At 36.0% G+C, this 18,089-nt stretch overlaps 1 protein-coding gene across 15 annotated transcripts in view; it reads left to right on the top strand.

Moving 5' to 3' along the window:
- The window catches only part of CUNH8orf34 (chromosome unknown C8orf34 homolog), a 413,720-nt gene that overhangs the window by 173,892 nt on the left and 221,739 nt on the right, over positions 1-18,089 (top strand). For all 15 annotated transcript variants that reach the window (XM_069990879.1, XM_069990886.1, XM_069990876.1 and 12 more), the window contains one exon: positions 11,689-11,861. In XM_069990879.1, the coding sequence (XP_069846980.1) occupies positions 11,689-11,861 (173 nt within the window). The remainder of the gene's footprint in view (positions 1-11,688; positions 11,862-18,089) is intronic.

Below are 18,089 nucleotides of genomic sequence, written 5' to 3' on the forward strand. Positions count from 1 at the left end.
CCTTTTTTTGTAGGACCAGCTTCAGACAAAAATCCTTCTACCTATGCTACTCACAGACATGTGCCACTATGACAAGTTTCTTGATGGAGATGATGTCTCATTAATTTTTTTGTTTGGGCTGGCTGGACTCCAACCTGTTCTCTGCCTCTCGGTTATCTGGTATTACAGGTGTGAGCCACCACACCTGGCCTCAAAAATGCTCCTATACTTTTGTGCATCAAAGGATAGAGCCAAAAGAGTGAAAGAGCAGCACGCAGAATGAGAGAAACATTAAAAAATAATTCATCTGTTAAGAGCATACCATCCCAATTGTATAAGGAACTTATGCAGCTCAACAACAAAGGGAAAATAACTTGATTAAATATAAAGACTTGAATGAACATTTCCCCAAAGTTGATATAAGAATGGCCAACAAACATATGAAGATATGCTCCCTCACTACTAATCCTTAGACAATCTGAAGCAAAATTACAGTGAGATACTCTCTCACATGTTTTAGAATAGCTACTATAATCCTCTATAATCTCTCTCTTACACACACACACACACACACACACACACACACACACACACACACACACACGAAAAGAACACGTGTCAACTGTTAGCAAGAATGTGGAGAAAATTAAGACAGTTGTGCATAGTTAATAGTCATACAAAATGATGCCACCACTGTGGAAAATGGCAAAGCAGTTCTTCAAACAATTAAAATAGGGGCTGCGAAGGTGGCTCAGTGGTAGAGAGCTTGCCTTGCATGCCTGAGGCCCTGGGTTCGATTCCTCAGCACCACATAAGCAAAAAAGAAAAAAAGCCAGAAGTGGCTCTGTGGCTCAAGTGGTAGAGCACTAGCCTTGAGCTGAAGAGCTGAGGGACAGTGCCCAGGCCTAGAGTTCAGGCCCCACAGCTGAACCCCAAAAACAAAACGATTAAAATAAAATCATCATAGACTGTGGTTTTAACGTTTGAGTCTCTCCAGAATTCATGTGTAACAGATTTAAGAGGTGGCTTGATCATACTAGGGCTCCAACATGACAGGAATTCATTCTCTGACGAGCCTGTTTGGCCCTCTGCTCCTGATGTGCCATAAGAAGACACAATGTCCACCCTTTCCTCCTCTATACAGCAGGAAGTTGCTGCCTGAGAAGCAGAACACAGACTGAGCCAGAAAATGATTTTTCTGAAACCTGGATCTTGGATTTCCCAGCCTTCAGAACACTGAGAATACATGTCTATAATTTATAAATTAGCCAGGCTAAGATAGTTTGTTATTCACTAGGCATATACTAAGATACCATCTGAGCAAGCAATCTTATATCTGTGTATGCATTTCAAAGCAAGATCCTTAAGAGATGTCTGTATATCCCCACTCATGTCATCATGGTTCACAGATTGGGGAAAGCTACTGAGTTGTTAAGTGACTGAAAACTAAGTAAGTATTATGTAGTATTCATGAAATGAATATTATTCAGCCTTCAAAAGTAGAAAATATTGTCTAAGTGTGTATCCTGGATAAAACTTAAGGAGTTTAGGTTATATAAAGTAAGTCAGTCACAGAAAAACAATTAGCATATGATTCTATTTATATAAGGTATTTAAAACAGTTCAGTTTATTAAAAAAATAGAAATAGAATGGAAGTTGTCTAGGCTAGGTGTGGGGAAATGGAAAATTACTAGAATGTAGCAAGAAGGAAATGTCTGTGAAGTACTCATTTTGATGATCATACTTCAATCCTATAAAAATAAAGTCCTATATTCTGAAAATGTCCTAAATTCAAGGATTAAGGACAAAGAACCACAATATCAGTGATTATGAGGATTTAATTTGCTGAAAATTTTTTTACAATCAGTTATTTCTGTGGAAAACTTAAATAAAACAGAAAATTTTAAATTGCTTGTAAAAAGTGCTTATGGGAAAGTTGTATGCATATGCTTATATACTTATATATACACTAATATTCCCATATATACAAATGATAAAACAAAATGACAATGAAAAATATCAACCAATCATGTTAACATTGCTACATTGATCATTAATCCAGAAATTCTTTTTTTACTTGCAGCTTGTCTTTGTGTTATGTAAAAAATTTTTAATGTATATTTCTTACCTTTATTATTACTAATGCAATAACAATTTGTATTCATAATTAAATATTTATAATATTCATTAAATTTATAATTAAATATTATTTCACAATAAAGGGAATAAAAGTGCTCTGGAACAATGGATGATTGCAGGTCTGGAGCAGAAAAAAGAAACAGCTGTTAGAGTATCAGATTGAAGGCAAAAACTCTATCAAAGCCCTTCAAGATTTTATCAGAAGACATCAGAAGTAAATTAAAGAGATCTCCCACTAGAAAAATTTGAAATTTTTAGCCGGGCGCCGGTGCCTCACGCCTGTAATCCTAGCTACTCAGGAGGCTGAGATCTGAGGATCGTGGTTCAAAGCCAGCCTGGGCAGGAAAGTTCGTGAGACTCTTATCTCCAATAAACCTCTAGAAAACCGGAAGTGGTGCTGTGGTTCAAGCGGTAGAGCGCTAGCCTTGAGCTGAAGAGCACAAGGACAGCGCCCAAGCCCAGAGTTCAAGCCCCACGACCAAAAAAAAAAAAAAGAAAAATTTGAAAATTTTAAATGAGTAAGATTAATCACTGCAATGCACTGTTCTATCAAATATCATGACGTCCACACACTCATCAAGAAAGTCCTCACCAACAATCTTTGGAGAATGATAGATATCAAAAATTATTACTTTAAAAATATGGTAGAAGCAAAGGAAAATAATCAAACTTTACCAGTTACACTTGAGGGTAACCAAATATTTTAGATGTCAGCAAATTTCCTTTTACAAAAGTATTATAATGGCCAGGTGCCGGTAGCTCATGCCTGTAATCCTAGCTACTCAGAAGACTGAGATCTGAGGATTGAAGTTCAAAGCCAGCAGGGGCAGGAAAGTACACGATACTCTTATCTTCCTTCAATTAACTACCAGAAAACTGGAAGTGGTGCTGTGGCTTAAGTGGTAGAGTGCTAGCCTTGAGCTAAAGAGCTCAGGGACAGCACCTAGGCCCAGAGTTCAAGTGCCATGACATACAAAAAACAAAGTAGTAGATAAAGGATGATGAAATTATGAAAATAGACAAATAGAAATAGAAAATAGACACCATTTAGCCTTTAATGGTGGTCAATTAATGCATCAAAATAACATAATATAGAGGTTGCCAACATGTCTGATGAAAAACTATTGAAATTAGGTGCTTCTGGAGCACCTAGATCATTCTCTCAGAAGCAGTATTGGTAAAGAAAAAAACAATAATAAACTTTCATTAAGGCTGGGAAGATGGCTCAGTGGTAGAGTGCTTGCCTCACATGCATGAGGCCCTGGGTTTGATTCCTCAGCACCACATAAGCAGAAAAATCCAGAAGTGGTGCTGTAGCTCAAGTGGTAGAATGCTAGCCTTGAGCTGAAGAGTTGAGGGGCAGCGCCCAGGCCCAGAGTTCAGGCCCCACAACTGACAAAAACAAAAAAACAAAAAAACTAAAACTAAAACTAAACAACAAAAAACCCCCAACTTTCCTTAAGATCTGTTTAGTAATTTGCAGAAATTACAAGGGTCGAGAAATGCTTCACACCACATCACAAGGGTGCAAAAAATATGTACACATTGTATGAAACTTTCAGGACAAAATCTTCTAAATTCAGGGTTTTTGAGCAACAAAAAAAAGGAAAAAAGAATTACAAGAGAAAATGAAGCAAAGTAAGAGTGTAGATAGTATAGATTAAAAGTCGTATGAAAAGTCAGCACATTGGCACACTTTTATAATTGCAGCTGTTGGGAGGTGGAAGTAGATGGGTCACAAATTTGAGGTCAATCTGGGTGGTGAGATTCTGTCTCAAAATATGAAGCAAAACAAAACAAAACATAGAAAAATAAATACTGAAAAAGTCAATTGCAAAATATGGAGGCTTGCCTAGAGTACAACTTGAGCAAATAGATAATTTCCCTAAGGCAAGCAGGAAATTTAAAAACTAAATCTTCATTGACATTCAAAATATTGTTTATTTATGGTTAGGTAAGATAATAGTATTACATTTCTTCATGAAAAAGCACTGTGCTCTTTTAGAAATATATACTGGAATACTTACAAATGCATGATGTACTGACCAGGATTCACTTTGACTGAATCAGGGCAGGAAAGGGAATAGAAAGACAAAGTAAGTTTAACCATAAATTGATAAATGATTTTTTTAAAAATATGTGGGTAATAGGAATTTATTTTATTATTCTTTTCAATTTTGTATCAAGGTAAAAATATCCTTCAAAAAGAGTTAGATGGGTGGAAGGATGATACTGAAAAAGCATGGCAAGAAGTCGGAACTCACGAGCTCCCCATGCATTACTCCTTTTCAGGGTCCTTGCTGCCTCCATCATAAATGAACCTGAGCCTCTGTCTTCTTCCATTGGCTCATGTGTTTATTCATTGTATTTGGCTTTGTGTTGTGCTTAATATTGATGTGGGAAAACTGACATCTTCTCGATCCAGAGTCACTTTATGAACATTAAATCCATTGACTTTTAATTAAAATTTACCAAGTTTTATCATGAAACCATATGTTGCATTCAAAAAGAGAGTGCTAATTTTTCTTTTTTATCAACTCATAAAAGAACTTTTTTCTTCTATGCATATATTTACTTCTTTTTTGTTACATTTTATTGTAAGGTGATGTACAGAGTTGTTACAGTTACATCAGTCAGGTAATGAGTACATTTCTTTTTGAACACTGTCATTCTTTCCTTCATTCTTTCCTATTTTGTCCCTCCCAACTTCCCTCTGCCAAAGTTTTAGTGTCTAGTGACTGTCATTGCTAAATTGGTTCATCCTTTGTCCCACTGTTTCTGTGCTTCCCCTTCCCTGCCTCAAATCTGATAAATTTATATACCAAGTGAAGAGTACAGAAATCAAAAACAATGACAGAGGGAATAAACCAAAGGAAAAAAATGAAAGGAAAAAAAACCCCTGTAAACAGTACAATAAAAAAAATCTCTTGCTTCTATTTCTTGGAGTTCATTTTGGTAAAGATCATTTTATATGATCATATAAACATAGCTATTGAGCCCTTGTGATCCTCTCCTAAGAATATCCTCCTTTGGCCTCACTGTGTGAATGTTTAGAGTCCTGTTTATTAATCATGTCCAAGTGTAATTATTTGTCTTTTACTATCCATTGGGTTGACTTATAGGCACATTTAAATTATTACAAATGGGGGAAAACATTTAACCTGTTTCTTTGGGTCTGACTTAATTCACTTAGTATAACTTTTTCCAAGTCTTTCTGTTTCCTTATGAAGGGCAATGTCATTCTTTCTGATGGAAGCATTGACTATGTATTGTTTATGTATACCACATTTTCTTGATCCATTCAGCCACTAAGGGGTATCTGGGTTGATTCTGTATCTTGGCTATGGTAAATGATGCTGCAGTGAACATGGTTGTGCTGACAGCTTTAGTACAGCCTGGTTTATGCTCATTTGGATAAATGCCCAGGAGTAGGATCGCTAGGTCATAGGAAAGCTCTATATTTGGTCTTTTGAGGAATCTCCATCCTGCTTTCTAAAGTAGTTAAATAAGTTTACATTCCCACCATGGCCACATCCCTTCCAGCATCCTTGCCAATTACTGTTAGTTTTCTTGATAATGACCATTCTAAATGGAATGAGATGGAATCTCAATGTTGTTTTGATTTGCATTTCTTTTATGGCCAGAGATGTTGAATCTCTCTTCATGTGTCTATTGCCCATTCTTATGTCTTCTTCAGAGAAGTCTCTTTTTAAATCTTTAGACCATTTATTAATTGGGTTGTTTCCTTGAGGATTTATTTTGCAGGAAGGGAGTACTTTTTTGAGCTCTAAGTATATTGTAGCTAAGAGGGCCTTGTCTGATGCATAGCTAGTAAGGATCTTCTCCAATTGTGTGGGCTTTCTATTTATCTTGCTATGTCCTTTGCCATGCAGAAACTCTTCAGTTTGATGCTATCCCATTTAACTTGTCTTTGATACAATGTTGGTTACTGATTTTTGTGGGTTAAGCTAATTTTTCTTAACCTGGTTCCAAACACCCTTTATTTTTGGCTGCACTTATAAGTGTTGTTTTTATTTTTTCCGTTTTAGATCTGCTGACATACACAGTACTGAAATGATTTTTAAATGTTATTTTGAATTTAGTAAACTTGATGAACAGACATTAATTTATAAGCTGTCTCTGAAATCCCTTGAATTTTCCATATTTAATGGTTATGCATGAGTGGTAGTTTAGTTTTATTTCTATATCATGATAGGACTGGGATGTGATGACTACATTAAATATTCCTATTAGAAAATTAGAATGGGGGAAATTTATAGACTTGCTGGTTCATAGCAACTCCAATTCCTGCAAATACAAACAAAATCAGAAAATTATTAAATAGTTGGTATTTCTAAAAATATCAGCCTGTAGTAAAAGTGACTGAGACTATTCAAGATGACCAAAGCCCTTTGAGGTTTTTTTTTTTTTTCCTTACTGTAAGGAAGCAAGCTGAGGAAGTTTCTCAAAGGCATCTTTGTTAATAGAAAGAGAAGAAATATCTAGAAAGCATACCAATATCTGTACAAAAGAATACATGGGGATTCCTTGGAATCCAGTGGACACTTCATGAGTAAAATAAAGAAATAACATCCTATCCCCTTAGGATAGGAAGAATTAATTAAGATACAAACTCAGCCTTTGATGAACAGCCACTTTTATTAAAAGACACTAGATATATGAAATATATTAGTCAACATTCTGTAACTCTGACAAAAATACTTGAGGGCTGAAGGACATTGTATGTATGCATATATATACCTATATGCATGAATACATGTAAACACACACACATGAGAGCAGCATAATAAAACCCACCAAGAACTGTTAGGAAACTGGGGGAGGAAAGAAAGGAGAATATGGTGGAGAAGGTAATTTGTTCAAATGCACTGTATGTAACCTTTCAGAATACATATGTATATGGATTCAAAGATTAAAAATAACATTCATTAATTAATTGTCAAAAGCTAAAAATGTAGAAAGATTTATTTTGGCTTTCAGTTACTAAAGTGTTCAGTCTATGGTCACTTGGCTTTCTTGCTTTGGTCTTATGGTAAAGCAGAACATCATGGTACAGAGTAAGACAAATCTGTCCACCTCATGGTGGCTGGGATACATAGAACAAGAGGATGAGCTGAGGTCTGTCCCAATATCCCCTTTGAGAGCACACTCTTGGCCACAGAACTTCCTTCCAATTGGCCCTATTTTTTAATGGTTCCTACATCTCCCAATAACACCACAGGCTGGTAAACAAGCTTTTAATACATGGCCTTTGGGGGCCTTTTAAGATCCAGTTATAACAGTATATAATCTGTGGTGAACACAGTGGATCTCGTTGTAGATTTGCCATTGAGAGCAAATTTCCTCCAAGAGTAGGCTGGATAAAGAGCTAGCTTCTTGGATATGTGAGCTTCTTGTGGGTGAGGCCATACTTTGGGGAGAATTTCTGACCAGATATGCTTTTCTTACTAAATTTACCTTAATCTGATTTCAAAAGTGAACATGTTTAACTTTTATCACTATAGTTGATTTTTATTGCTATGCATTAATGCTATGCTACTAATTTTGGTAGGTGAATATGTCTGTTCAAGTATTTCAAGACATTATCTTGGTTACATTATTTCATAGCTGAAATCCATGAGACTGCTTGGTCTTCCTCACAGGGAAGACATAAATGTGGACAGAGCTCAGACTAGTGAAGTTATACAATGTTAGGAAAATTTATGTTTTATTTCCATATAGATTAAATCAATATTAGAAAGTGTAGCTAGGTCTGTCACTTGAAGAAATGTTCATCCAAAATGTTCTAAGTCACATTTCATATGAGTTTTTTAGTAATTATTTTATTTTATTTTTCAAATTCTTTATTGTGATTAAGTGGTTACATAAATTCCCCAAATTTCATAGTGTTGTGGGATAGTGATGCTTAGTTAAAGTCACAAACACATTCTAACTTTCATGGGGCAAATTGTCTATCACGGTCTATAACATTTATGAATTCTATGAGCTTTGACCATACGGTTATTTCTTCCATATCGGGTGATATGTACATTTCTTTCGTTTTGTTGTTGCCTCTTTCCCACTAGTTCTCTCCCTCCCATCTCTGCCATTGAGTTGCTTAGTTTATTTTGATCAATGTCCAGTGCAGTTGATGGGTCCCGCTGTTGTATGTTTTTCCCTGATTCCCTCTAGTTCTGTGTGGTCCTCCTGGCTTCCCTCTGGTGTGCACATATATACCATATATGTGATCAGCAGCATGGGGTTATTTAATAGTGATTCGACCAGATGAGTGGAAGTCCTTTGTTCCTTAAGTCTTGTTAATTTTGTTGTATCATCTTACGTTTTGGATTTAACATCCAGTTATCAGGGAGACCATGTGCGCCATTTGTCTCTTTGCTCTTGGCTTACCTTGCTCAACATGATTTCTTCTAGTTCCATCCATTTCCCTGCAAATGCCATTATTTTGTCCTTTCTAATGGTTGCATAATATTCTATGTATATAGATACCACAATTTTTGGATCCATTCATCTGTGGTGGGACATCTGGGTTGTTTCCATATCCTGGCCATTGTGAACAGTGCTGCAATAAACACGGAGGTGCATGTGTCCTTGTATACTGGTTCCTGTTGTTCAGGATAGATGCCTGGAAGTGGTATGGCTGGGTCATAGGACAGGTCAATATTTAGCTTTCTGAGGACCTTCTAGACTGCTTTCCAAAGTGGTTGTATAAGTGTACATTCCCACCAGCAGTGTAATAGGGTTCCTCTTTCTCCACATCCCCTCCAGCATTTGTCATTGGCTGACTTTAGGATGTGGGCCCTTCTGACTGGGGTAAGGTGGTATCTCAGGGTTGTCTTTATTTGCATTTCCTTCACAACCAGGGATGGTGAACATTTCTTCATGTGTTTCTTTGCCATTTTTATCTCTTCTTCTGAGAAGTCTCTCTTTAGTTTGCTCGCCCATTTAGTAATTGGTTTGTTAGGTTTGGGAGGGATTAGTTTCTTGAGTTCCTGTATATACTGGATATTAACTCCTTTCCTGATATATTGCTGGTAAATATTTTTTTCTGAATATTTAATACTCCTTGTCTGATATATTGCTGGTAAATATTTTTTCCCAATTAGTTGGTTGTCTTTCTAGCTTGGTTGCTATGACATTAACTGTGCAAAACCTTTTTATTTTAAGGTAGTACCATATGTCGAGTCTCTCTCCAATTTGTTGTGACCCTGGGACTCTGTTCAGGAAGTTCCTGCCTGTGCCTATAACTTCAAGTGTTTCTCCTACTCTATCTTGCAGTAGTTTCAGAGATTCAGGTTTGATGTTAAGGTCTTTAATCCATTTTGAGTTGATGTTGGTGCATGGTGATAGGCTGGGGTCCACTTTTAGTTTTCTGCATGTGGCCACCCAGTTTTCCCAGCACCAGTAGTTGAAGGGGCTGTATTTTTTCCACTCTATGTCTTTAGCTCCTTTGTTAAATATCAGCTGACTGTAGGTGTGTGGTTTTTTTCCTGGGTCTTCTATTCTATTGCATTGGTTTGTGGGTCTGTTTTTGTATCAGTACCAGGATGTGTTTGTTATGATGGTTCTATGGTAGAGTTTGAAGTCTGGCTTTGAGATCCCTTCCATGTTGTCTTTTTGCCTAGAATTGTTTTGGCTATTCTAGGTCTTTTGTTCTTCCATATGAATTTTTGGACTGTTTTCTGTATTTCAGAAATGTACATCATTGGGATTTTGGTAGGAATTGCATTGAATTTGTATATTAATTTTGGCAATATGGCCATTTTCACTTTATTAAGCCTCCCTATCCAAGAGCATGGAAGGTCTTTCCATTTCCTGGTGTCCTCTGTAATTTCTTTCTTTATGTTTTTATAGTTTTCATTAAATAATTCATTTACATCTTTGGCTAGGTTAATTCCTAAATATTTTATTTTGCGGGGGGGGGGGGGCGGTTATTGTGAATGGGGTTGCTTCCTTTATTTCCCTCTCTGCTTGTGCATTGTCAGTGTACAGGAAGGTTACTGATTTTTGTGGGCTGATTTTCTGTCTTGTTACTTTGCTGAAGTAATTTATAAGTTCTAAGAGTTTGGGGATGGAGTTTTTGGGATCATGAAGGTAGAGTATCATGTCATCTGCAAAAAGGGATAGTTTAACTTCTTCTTTCCCTATGCGGATCCCTTTAATGTCTTTTTCTTGCCTTATTGCCCTGGCTAAGGGTTCCAGGACTATATTGAAGAGTAGTGGAGACAGTGGGTATCCTTGCCTTGTTCCTGATTTTAGGAGAATTGGTTGTAGTTCTTCCCCATTAAGTATAATATTGGCTATTGGTCTGTCATATATGTCTTTTATTGCTTTAAGGAATGTTCCTTCTATTCCTATTTTCTACAGAGCTTTTAACATGAATGAATGTTGTATCTTATCATATGATGTTTTAATACTACATCTATATATTAACTAAATATTGCATTTATATATTCATATATTATAACATTGTGTTAAGAATATGTTGTGTGTGTTGAATTTGCATGTTTGGTGAGTTTTGAAGTCTCAGAACACCATAAATCCAAATTTTAAAGGAATTTTTCAAGATTCTTTTAATATACAAGCTTTTCACTTAAGATAATGTAAACAAAGCACATGTTTCTCAGGTCAACATATATATTTCAGTGTCTAGCCAGTGGTATTGGAAAGACATACAGAATACTAATTCAAAAAATTAAAATCACATGTAGTCCTCCATTCAGATAAGGCTGAAATATTGGTTTTACTTACTATTGTTTTGTCTAACATGTGAAGCAGTTTGTTTTAATAAATAAGCTTTAATAAATATTGGAGAATGAAGAGAAATGAATGTATCAGTGAGTAAATGATGAGTATAGACCCGTCTGAATTTTTTAAATATAAATTAAATTATCTTAGGAGCATGGCTTTATAACAGCCCCTTTTTACTTGCTAGTCCTAGCAATCACATATTCAATATTATGCAATATCATGCAGTATTATTTCATAGCTGCATAGCCCAACTGAATAAATATATCCCCTTATTTCACAATTATGGAAAATGATTTTTTAATGATTTATCTGTCACCAATAATGCTTTGCTTTAGACCTTTCTCCTGTATCCATGAATGTCTGGATTCCTTTCGAATGCACCCTTTTGGACATTGGCCCTCTTGTTTTTATTCCCTGACATCACTGCAATTTCCTCCAGAGAAATTAATTACCATTTCCCAGTGGCAAAACTATGCTCTTTCTTTATGTGAGGCTGACATCACTCTCTTCCTTCTACCATGATTGCTGAGCCCACCCCTTCTTTCTGAAAACACAGGGGGTCTTCTGGATCCAGATCCGAGATTGGCCCTCAGATCCTCTATCACAGACACATCTAAGAACTAGAACAAATTATACAGGAGAAGTCATTGAGTGCCAATGGACTGAACTATGTTTCACATCAATTTAGAAAGAAAAAAGAATATTTTGGTGTGAACAGTCAAAACTCTAGGCAAGGTTATTTTCCTGCATAGGAAGAAGAAAAGGCAATCTAAGGCAGCACATTCTTTTTTTCTCCTCAGGAAACAGTGGCTTTTAATTCCTCTCTTCTGAGGCCCCGTGTGATTGGAGAATGGATTGGAAGAGAAGACAATGATGCTGACCCACTAGCTGCTGAAATGCTGCAGCCCCCTGTTCCCAGAAGTAAAAATGACCAATGGGAAAGTGAAGAGAGCAGCTGTAGCCCTGCAGGAAGGTGAGATGAAATGTCTTGTAAGATTCTATCTTACTGAAAGGCAAGCGCAAAATAAACCAAGGGAAGATTTTGATAGCAATTATAGAGAAAATGGTTAGACTTTTAATATCATAATGATAGCTGGACTTGATTATTCTCAATTGTATATATATATATATATATATGTATACATACATATATATACACAGCAAAACATTGTGTTGTGCACAATAGATACATAGAATTTTATCTGTCAGTGAAACAATTGCTCCATTTAAAATAGGAAGTTATTAGTCTTGGTCTTGGGTTGGGGCTTTGGTTGTTTTCTTCTTCACATCTAGGAAATCACCAATTTTGTGCTACTAAAAAAAAATAGAGATAAAATTCCAGTGTTACAATCTGTAAGTCAAGACCTACTTTAAGTGAATGACAAGCTATTAGGAATTGGAGAAAGGGGAATTCTTACATAGTAGAAAGATATAAGTAGTTATGAGACAGAAGAAAACTCAAAGTGTGTAATAAGACCATAAGAGGTAGAATAAACATCAAGAAAGGGAAAACTTAGTTTGGAACAATTTAAGTTTATAATTGGTAACTATGATTGAATATAATCATTAGCATTCCTTAGTTTTTAAATTACTATGATTTATGAACATGAACTTCAAGTTCATATAACTCCCATTTTACTCAGAACTCTGATGTTCAAAATGGTGGCAGGAGATTTGTCCCAAGCATTAGAATACTGGTAGGTAGATTACTCCAACATGATCACTATAATGTCTAGATAATACTTACTAGAAAAATCATATTCAGCATTACCATTTGGGGATAATACCAACTTAACGAGAATGACTCAACACAGAAATGGAAACTTGGAGGACATTGAGATGGCAAATCATGGAGTCATGAATTATACAAGATTGAGAAAACACATTAAAATGTGACAGAAAGCCATGCCTGGAGACTCAGGTCATGAATTCCAGGTACTCTAGAGAAGGAGATCAGGAGTATCACAGTTTGAAGTCATCTCAGACAAAAAGTTAATGAGACTCCTGTCTTCACAAATAAGCTGGTTTTAGTGATGTATTTCTATGGTCCCAACTGTGGGATTGTGGGAGGCTGTAGATAGGATGATCACAGCACAGCATTATTCTAGGTAAAAATGTAAGACCCTACATGAAAAGTAACTACAGACAAAAAGGATTGGAGGTGTGACTCAAGTTGTAGAACACCTGTTTAGCCAGTTCCAGGCCCTGAGTTCAAATTCTAGTACTGAAAAAAAAAAGTAATAGCAACTTGAACTTTCATGGGTGTCATTTGTTGGCCATTACAGAAGACTTTTTCCTGTGCAGAGAGAAATTAAGCATCAACCAATAATTTTTTCCCCAAGGAGAAAATTGTATTTTATAAAATGTAATAGCTTTTGGGTGCTTTGCTTTGATGTATCACTTGGCTGATGGAAAAAAGTCTCAGACTACTCATTAATATGCTCGAGGCATCTAGAAACATGGTTCTGTTTCTATGAGAAATAACTTTTAAAATTATTTAAATAGCTTAAGTGTCCTCTATAAGGAGAAGAAAAATACTTTAAAAAATTCACTTATCTTCTTTTGAAAAATGCCAGCTCAATTTTACCTGTCAATGAAGGTAATTTTTATTTTTAACACCAGACTTACAGAACTCAATACACATTTATCTTTATTCACTGGTAGATATTTAGGTTTTTAAATATGAAATATAGAAATTTTGACTTTCATTTTGCTTTCAGTTAATAATCACCAGGGCTATTTGTTGGAAATACCACTGCTTCCATTTCCTTCTTTGCTTCAGTAACTGCTAATTCCCCTTGGAAGGCTCAGTAAAGGGCAATCCTTTCTCCAGTCCTAGTAGAATCTCCTTGTATCCAGTTTTAGTTTTCTCTAAATTATATGTTGAGATTATTACCAATTAAGTGGGAAAAAAATGACCAAAGCGTACCCAAGTGCTCCAACTAAATGTAGAAAACAGTGATAAATTATGGGTGGCACTCTTATCTTCTAATATAAAACAAGATCCCTGAATTTTTATGAAAAGCTCACATTGCATTAGATTTGATTGGCCAATAAGAGTAATTTGGGGAGACATTTTAAATCATGAGTCTATAATCATTGTATTAACTTTCCCATTAAGTAGTAATGACCATGACTATAATTTAACAATCCTAAACATTCAGATGCAGAGTGACATTCCAGACTCCACAGAAAAAATCTGATTGTTGTGTTGTTGTCAAAACACATCTATCAATAGACATGAGTGAAGGAGGAAGAAAGGTCTGTCATGAGGCATCTGCCAAATAAAATTTCATTCACAGAAAGGGTAACTTACAGCTTATAGCTTTCCCTCCTTACCCTAACTGGATATTTCCCATTGTTTGTGGAAGTAGAGGTAGTTGCGAACGTGGAGAATGAGGATAATGTGGAGAAATGGATAGAAAAAAGATGAGATGCTACCATGAAGTCCTCAATGGTCTCTGGTGGGCCTGAAGAGGTCTGTGAATTTCTTGAAACAATATGCACTATGTTGTGTGGATGTGGGAATGGGCATTTTCTTCCATATCTTTCTTAGATTCTTACATTCAGAATTAACAGAGCTTACAAAAACAGTTGAAGCATCTGTACAAACAGAAGAAGAGGGGTTCATACGAGGCAGATGAGTGTGTTGGAGAATGGCTGAAGACTTTTCATGCTTGTCACTTACCACGTGTGTGTGATAGCTTATCTAATAGTTAGCAAGAAACCATATATATTCATTGCACATGTCAAGTAATAACAATCACACATTTATAATATAAATGTAAATAAAATTGATAAGCCTATATAATCACATCTTAAACCCTCTTAATTAAACTTTGCAATAACTGAGTAATGCATTTCCCAAAATCACTCATTAAATCTTAATGTGAATTTGTAAACAAGTTTATCAAGCCTGGAACACTAATGAGGCTCTTTTAAAGCTGAACCAACTTATTAGCATAAGAATAATAACCACAAATATTATAGATCTGATGAATGAGTTTTGCTAACAGAGCATTGTTATTAGATTGTAACTATGTCATTACATTAATAGAAATTCTATAATTTATAAATATATTAAATATTAAAAACAAAAGTAAATTAACTTTTGCTTCAAAAATTATCCTTTTCATTAAAGCACAAAAATTTCTTCTGATGTGTCATTTAATAAAACTGGAAATGTTCATCTTCTATGGAGAGAAACCAAGTGGATAGAAACATACTTAACATTAACTCAATTAGTGATAAGTACCATCCATGATGGAAAATATATCAGAAGAAGAAAGAGGAAACAGTACAGAAGATATATATATATATATATATATATATATATATATATATATATACATATATATACGTGTGTGTGTGTGTGTGTGTGTGTGTGTGTGTGTGTGTGTGTAGCTATGTGCTAGTGGCTGGCTCATGCCTGTAATCCTAGATTGTCAGGATGCTGAGATCCAGAGGATCATGGTTTGAGGACAGTTCATGCAGAGAAGTCTGTAAAATAATCAGCAAGAAGCCTGAGTTGTAGCTTTACTGGAGACTCATTAATGTTTGAGTAAGAGCATAGATTCTGCCTACAGTACTCTAGAGTGAATTCTACACATTCAGGAGATAGTTCACAAAAGATATCATTTAATTTTCACTGAGCAAGCAAGCTGATCAAAGGCAATGCCCTGAGTTCTAAACTTGGTACCAGGAAAAATAAAGAGGACTATTTTATATTTCAAGTCCAGGAACAAAGAAATAACCCTACCATTATAAAATTGCATGCATTGTAAAACTAAGGATATTCTAAAATGACATTTATTTATAAAGAATGTTGATTAAAGTATGGTTTAAGCTCAACCTTCTACTACACACAAAACTACAAATTAAAGTAATAGTGCAATATCACTTCTTTCCTACCAGACTAGCCAAAATTCAAAATAATCTTTTTAGCTATTACTGATGAAAGTAAAAGAATATCTATCTATCTGTCTGTCTGTCTGTCTGTCTGTCTGTCTGTCTGTCTGTCTGTCTGTCTGTCTGTCTGTCTGTCTGTCTGTCTGTCTGTCTGTCTACCTACTTACCTACCTACCTTTCTACCTTTCTATCTGCCTACCTACCTCCTTACCTCCCAGTATGTATGATAGTACTGGGATTTGAACTCAAAGCTGTTGTGCTATCACAGCTGACACTCTACCACTTGAGCCATACCTCCACTTCTGGCTTTCTGCTGGTTAGTCAGAATCAAAGTTGTGAGGACTTGTCTGACCCCTTGGTATCAAACCATGATTCTCAGATCTCAGCCTCCTGAGTAGCTAGAATTGTAGGCATGAGCCACCAGCACTGGGCTGAAAAGTATCTGAATACCATTCATACCCAGAACCTAGGAAATCACAGTTAAAATGATTTACCTCAATACCAGCATTGAAGTAAATCCCATGGTAGAATTATCTGGCAAGAAACTAAGGGCAAGTAATTAACAATTCAACAAGTAATTAATAATTCTTTTGTAACAAGCATAAAATATTAGCAAAACAAAAGTAGTTACAAGAACAGAACAAAGTGGACATTCTAGAACTGGAAAGATAAATCACATAAGTTAAAAAAAAATCTTGTTGGATGAGCTCAGCAGTACAGTAGGGAAGACTAAGATATTACTGAGAGCAGATCATCAAATTTACCCATTCTGAAGAAGATAGAAAAGAATAATGTGGGAAAAACTCAGAAACAGAGGAAAAGATGAGGGGGTTGAAAGAAAATGGGAAGTTATAAGAGTTGGAAGCTTCTTAAACATCACCTAGGATATTATTTTCAGATGCAAGACATTTGAGTATCCCAAATGGGATGAATCCAAGGAATTTCACAGCAAGGCAAATCATAAACTTTTGGAAAGCAACATCAAAAAAAGAGAGTGCTAGCCTTGAGCAAGAGAAGCTCAGAGATAGTGCCCAGGCCCTGAGTTCAAACGCGAGGACCGGCAAGAAAGAGAGGGGGTGAGGGTGGGGGAGAGAGACAGAGAGAGAGACACAGAGCGAGAAAGAGAGAGAGAGAGACAAACAGACACACACACACACACACACACACACACAGAAACACAGAGGCAGAGACAGTCAGAGAGAGAGACAGAGATTTTGAAAGCAGCCAGATATAAGGATCAAATTACTGAAAGGAGGAATACAATTTGAATAACTGTGGATCTCTCATCTGAAAATAAGGAACCGGAGGAAGTATCAAAAGAATGCAACTATCAGCTGCAAGTTTTCTATATGGTGTAATGACACTTCTGGAATGAAGAGGTGTAAGGACTCCTTATGCAGAGGAAAACAGGTAGAACAGCCAGCTAACAGATACTCCTTTCCAGAAGGATTGGAGGAAATTCTTTTTTTTGGGGGGGGGGCTCCGGTCGTGGGGCCTGAACTCTGGGCCTGGGCGCTGTCCCTCAGCTCTTCAGCTCAAGGCTAGCGCTCTACCATTTGAACCACAACGCCACTTCTGGCTTTTTTCTTTTTGCTTATGTGGTGCTGAGGAATCGAACCCAGGGCCTCAGGCATGCAAGGCAAGCGCTCTACCATTGAGCCATCTTCCCAGCCCCAATTGGAGGAAATTCTTAGACAGAAATAAAATGACAAAAAGAAAAAAAATCTTGGAACATAAAGAAGAAAGAAAAACTACAGAAATATGTACATGGACAACCATCCTCATGAGTTCTAGAAATTAATACTTATGAGTAGACAAAGCGACTGCAAAGTATAATTATTAAATAAGATTAATACAACACAACTATATATTGGAAGGTGTCCACACTTCAGGCCAAGTGGTATATGTTGATATTAATACAAATTCTATTAATTGGGCTAAATCACACATGTGTAAGAAGAATCATTAAGAAAACTATATGAAGAGATACTAAAAGCCTTATAACTATTGTGAGATAATTTAATAGGGGAAAGTGTAGTCCTTTCAACAAATGGTCTGGACACACATGGCCCTCCCCAAAATGGTAGGCATACATATAAAAGTTAATTTTTTTAATCTTAGCATAATATAACATTTTGTATACATGTGTTTCATTTGATATTAATTTGTCTTGTACATCAGGGAATAATAATCTGGATGTCTAGCTCCTCTGGAAAAATAAAAAATTCCATTAGCAGTACACTAATTTATACATGTCAACCATCATAGGACAAATGATAACTTTTTAAAGTGG

This window comes from Dipodomys merriami, unplaced genomic scaffold (assembly GCF_024711535.1).
Source record: "Dipodomys merriami isolate MVZ:Mamm:240054 unplaced genomic scaffold, mDipMer1.0.p SCAF_4, whole genome shotgun sequence".
Taxonomy (NCBI): Eukaryota; Metazoa; Chordata; class Mammalia; order Rodentia; family Heteromyidae; genus Dipodomys; species Dipodomys merriami.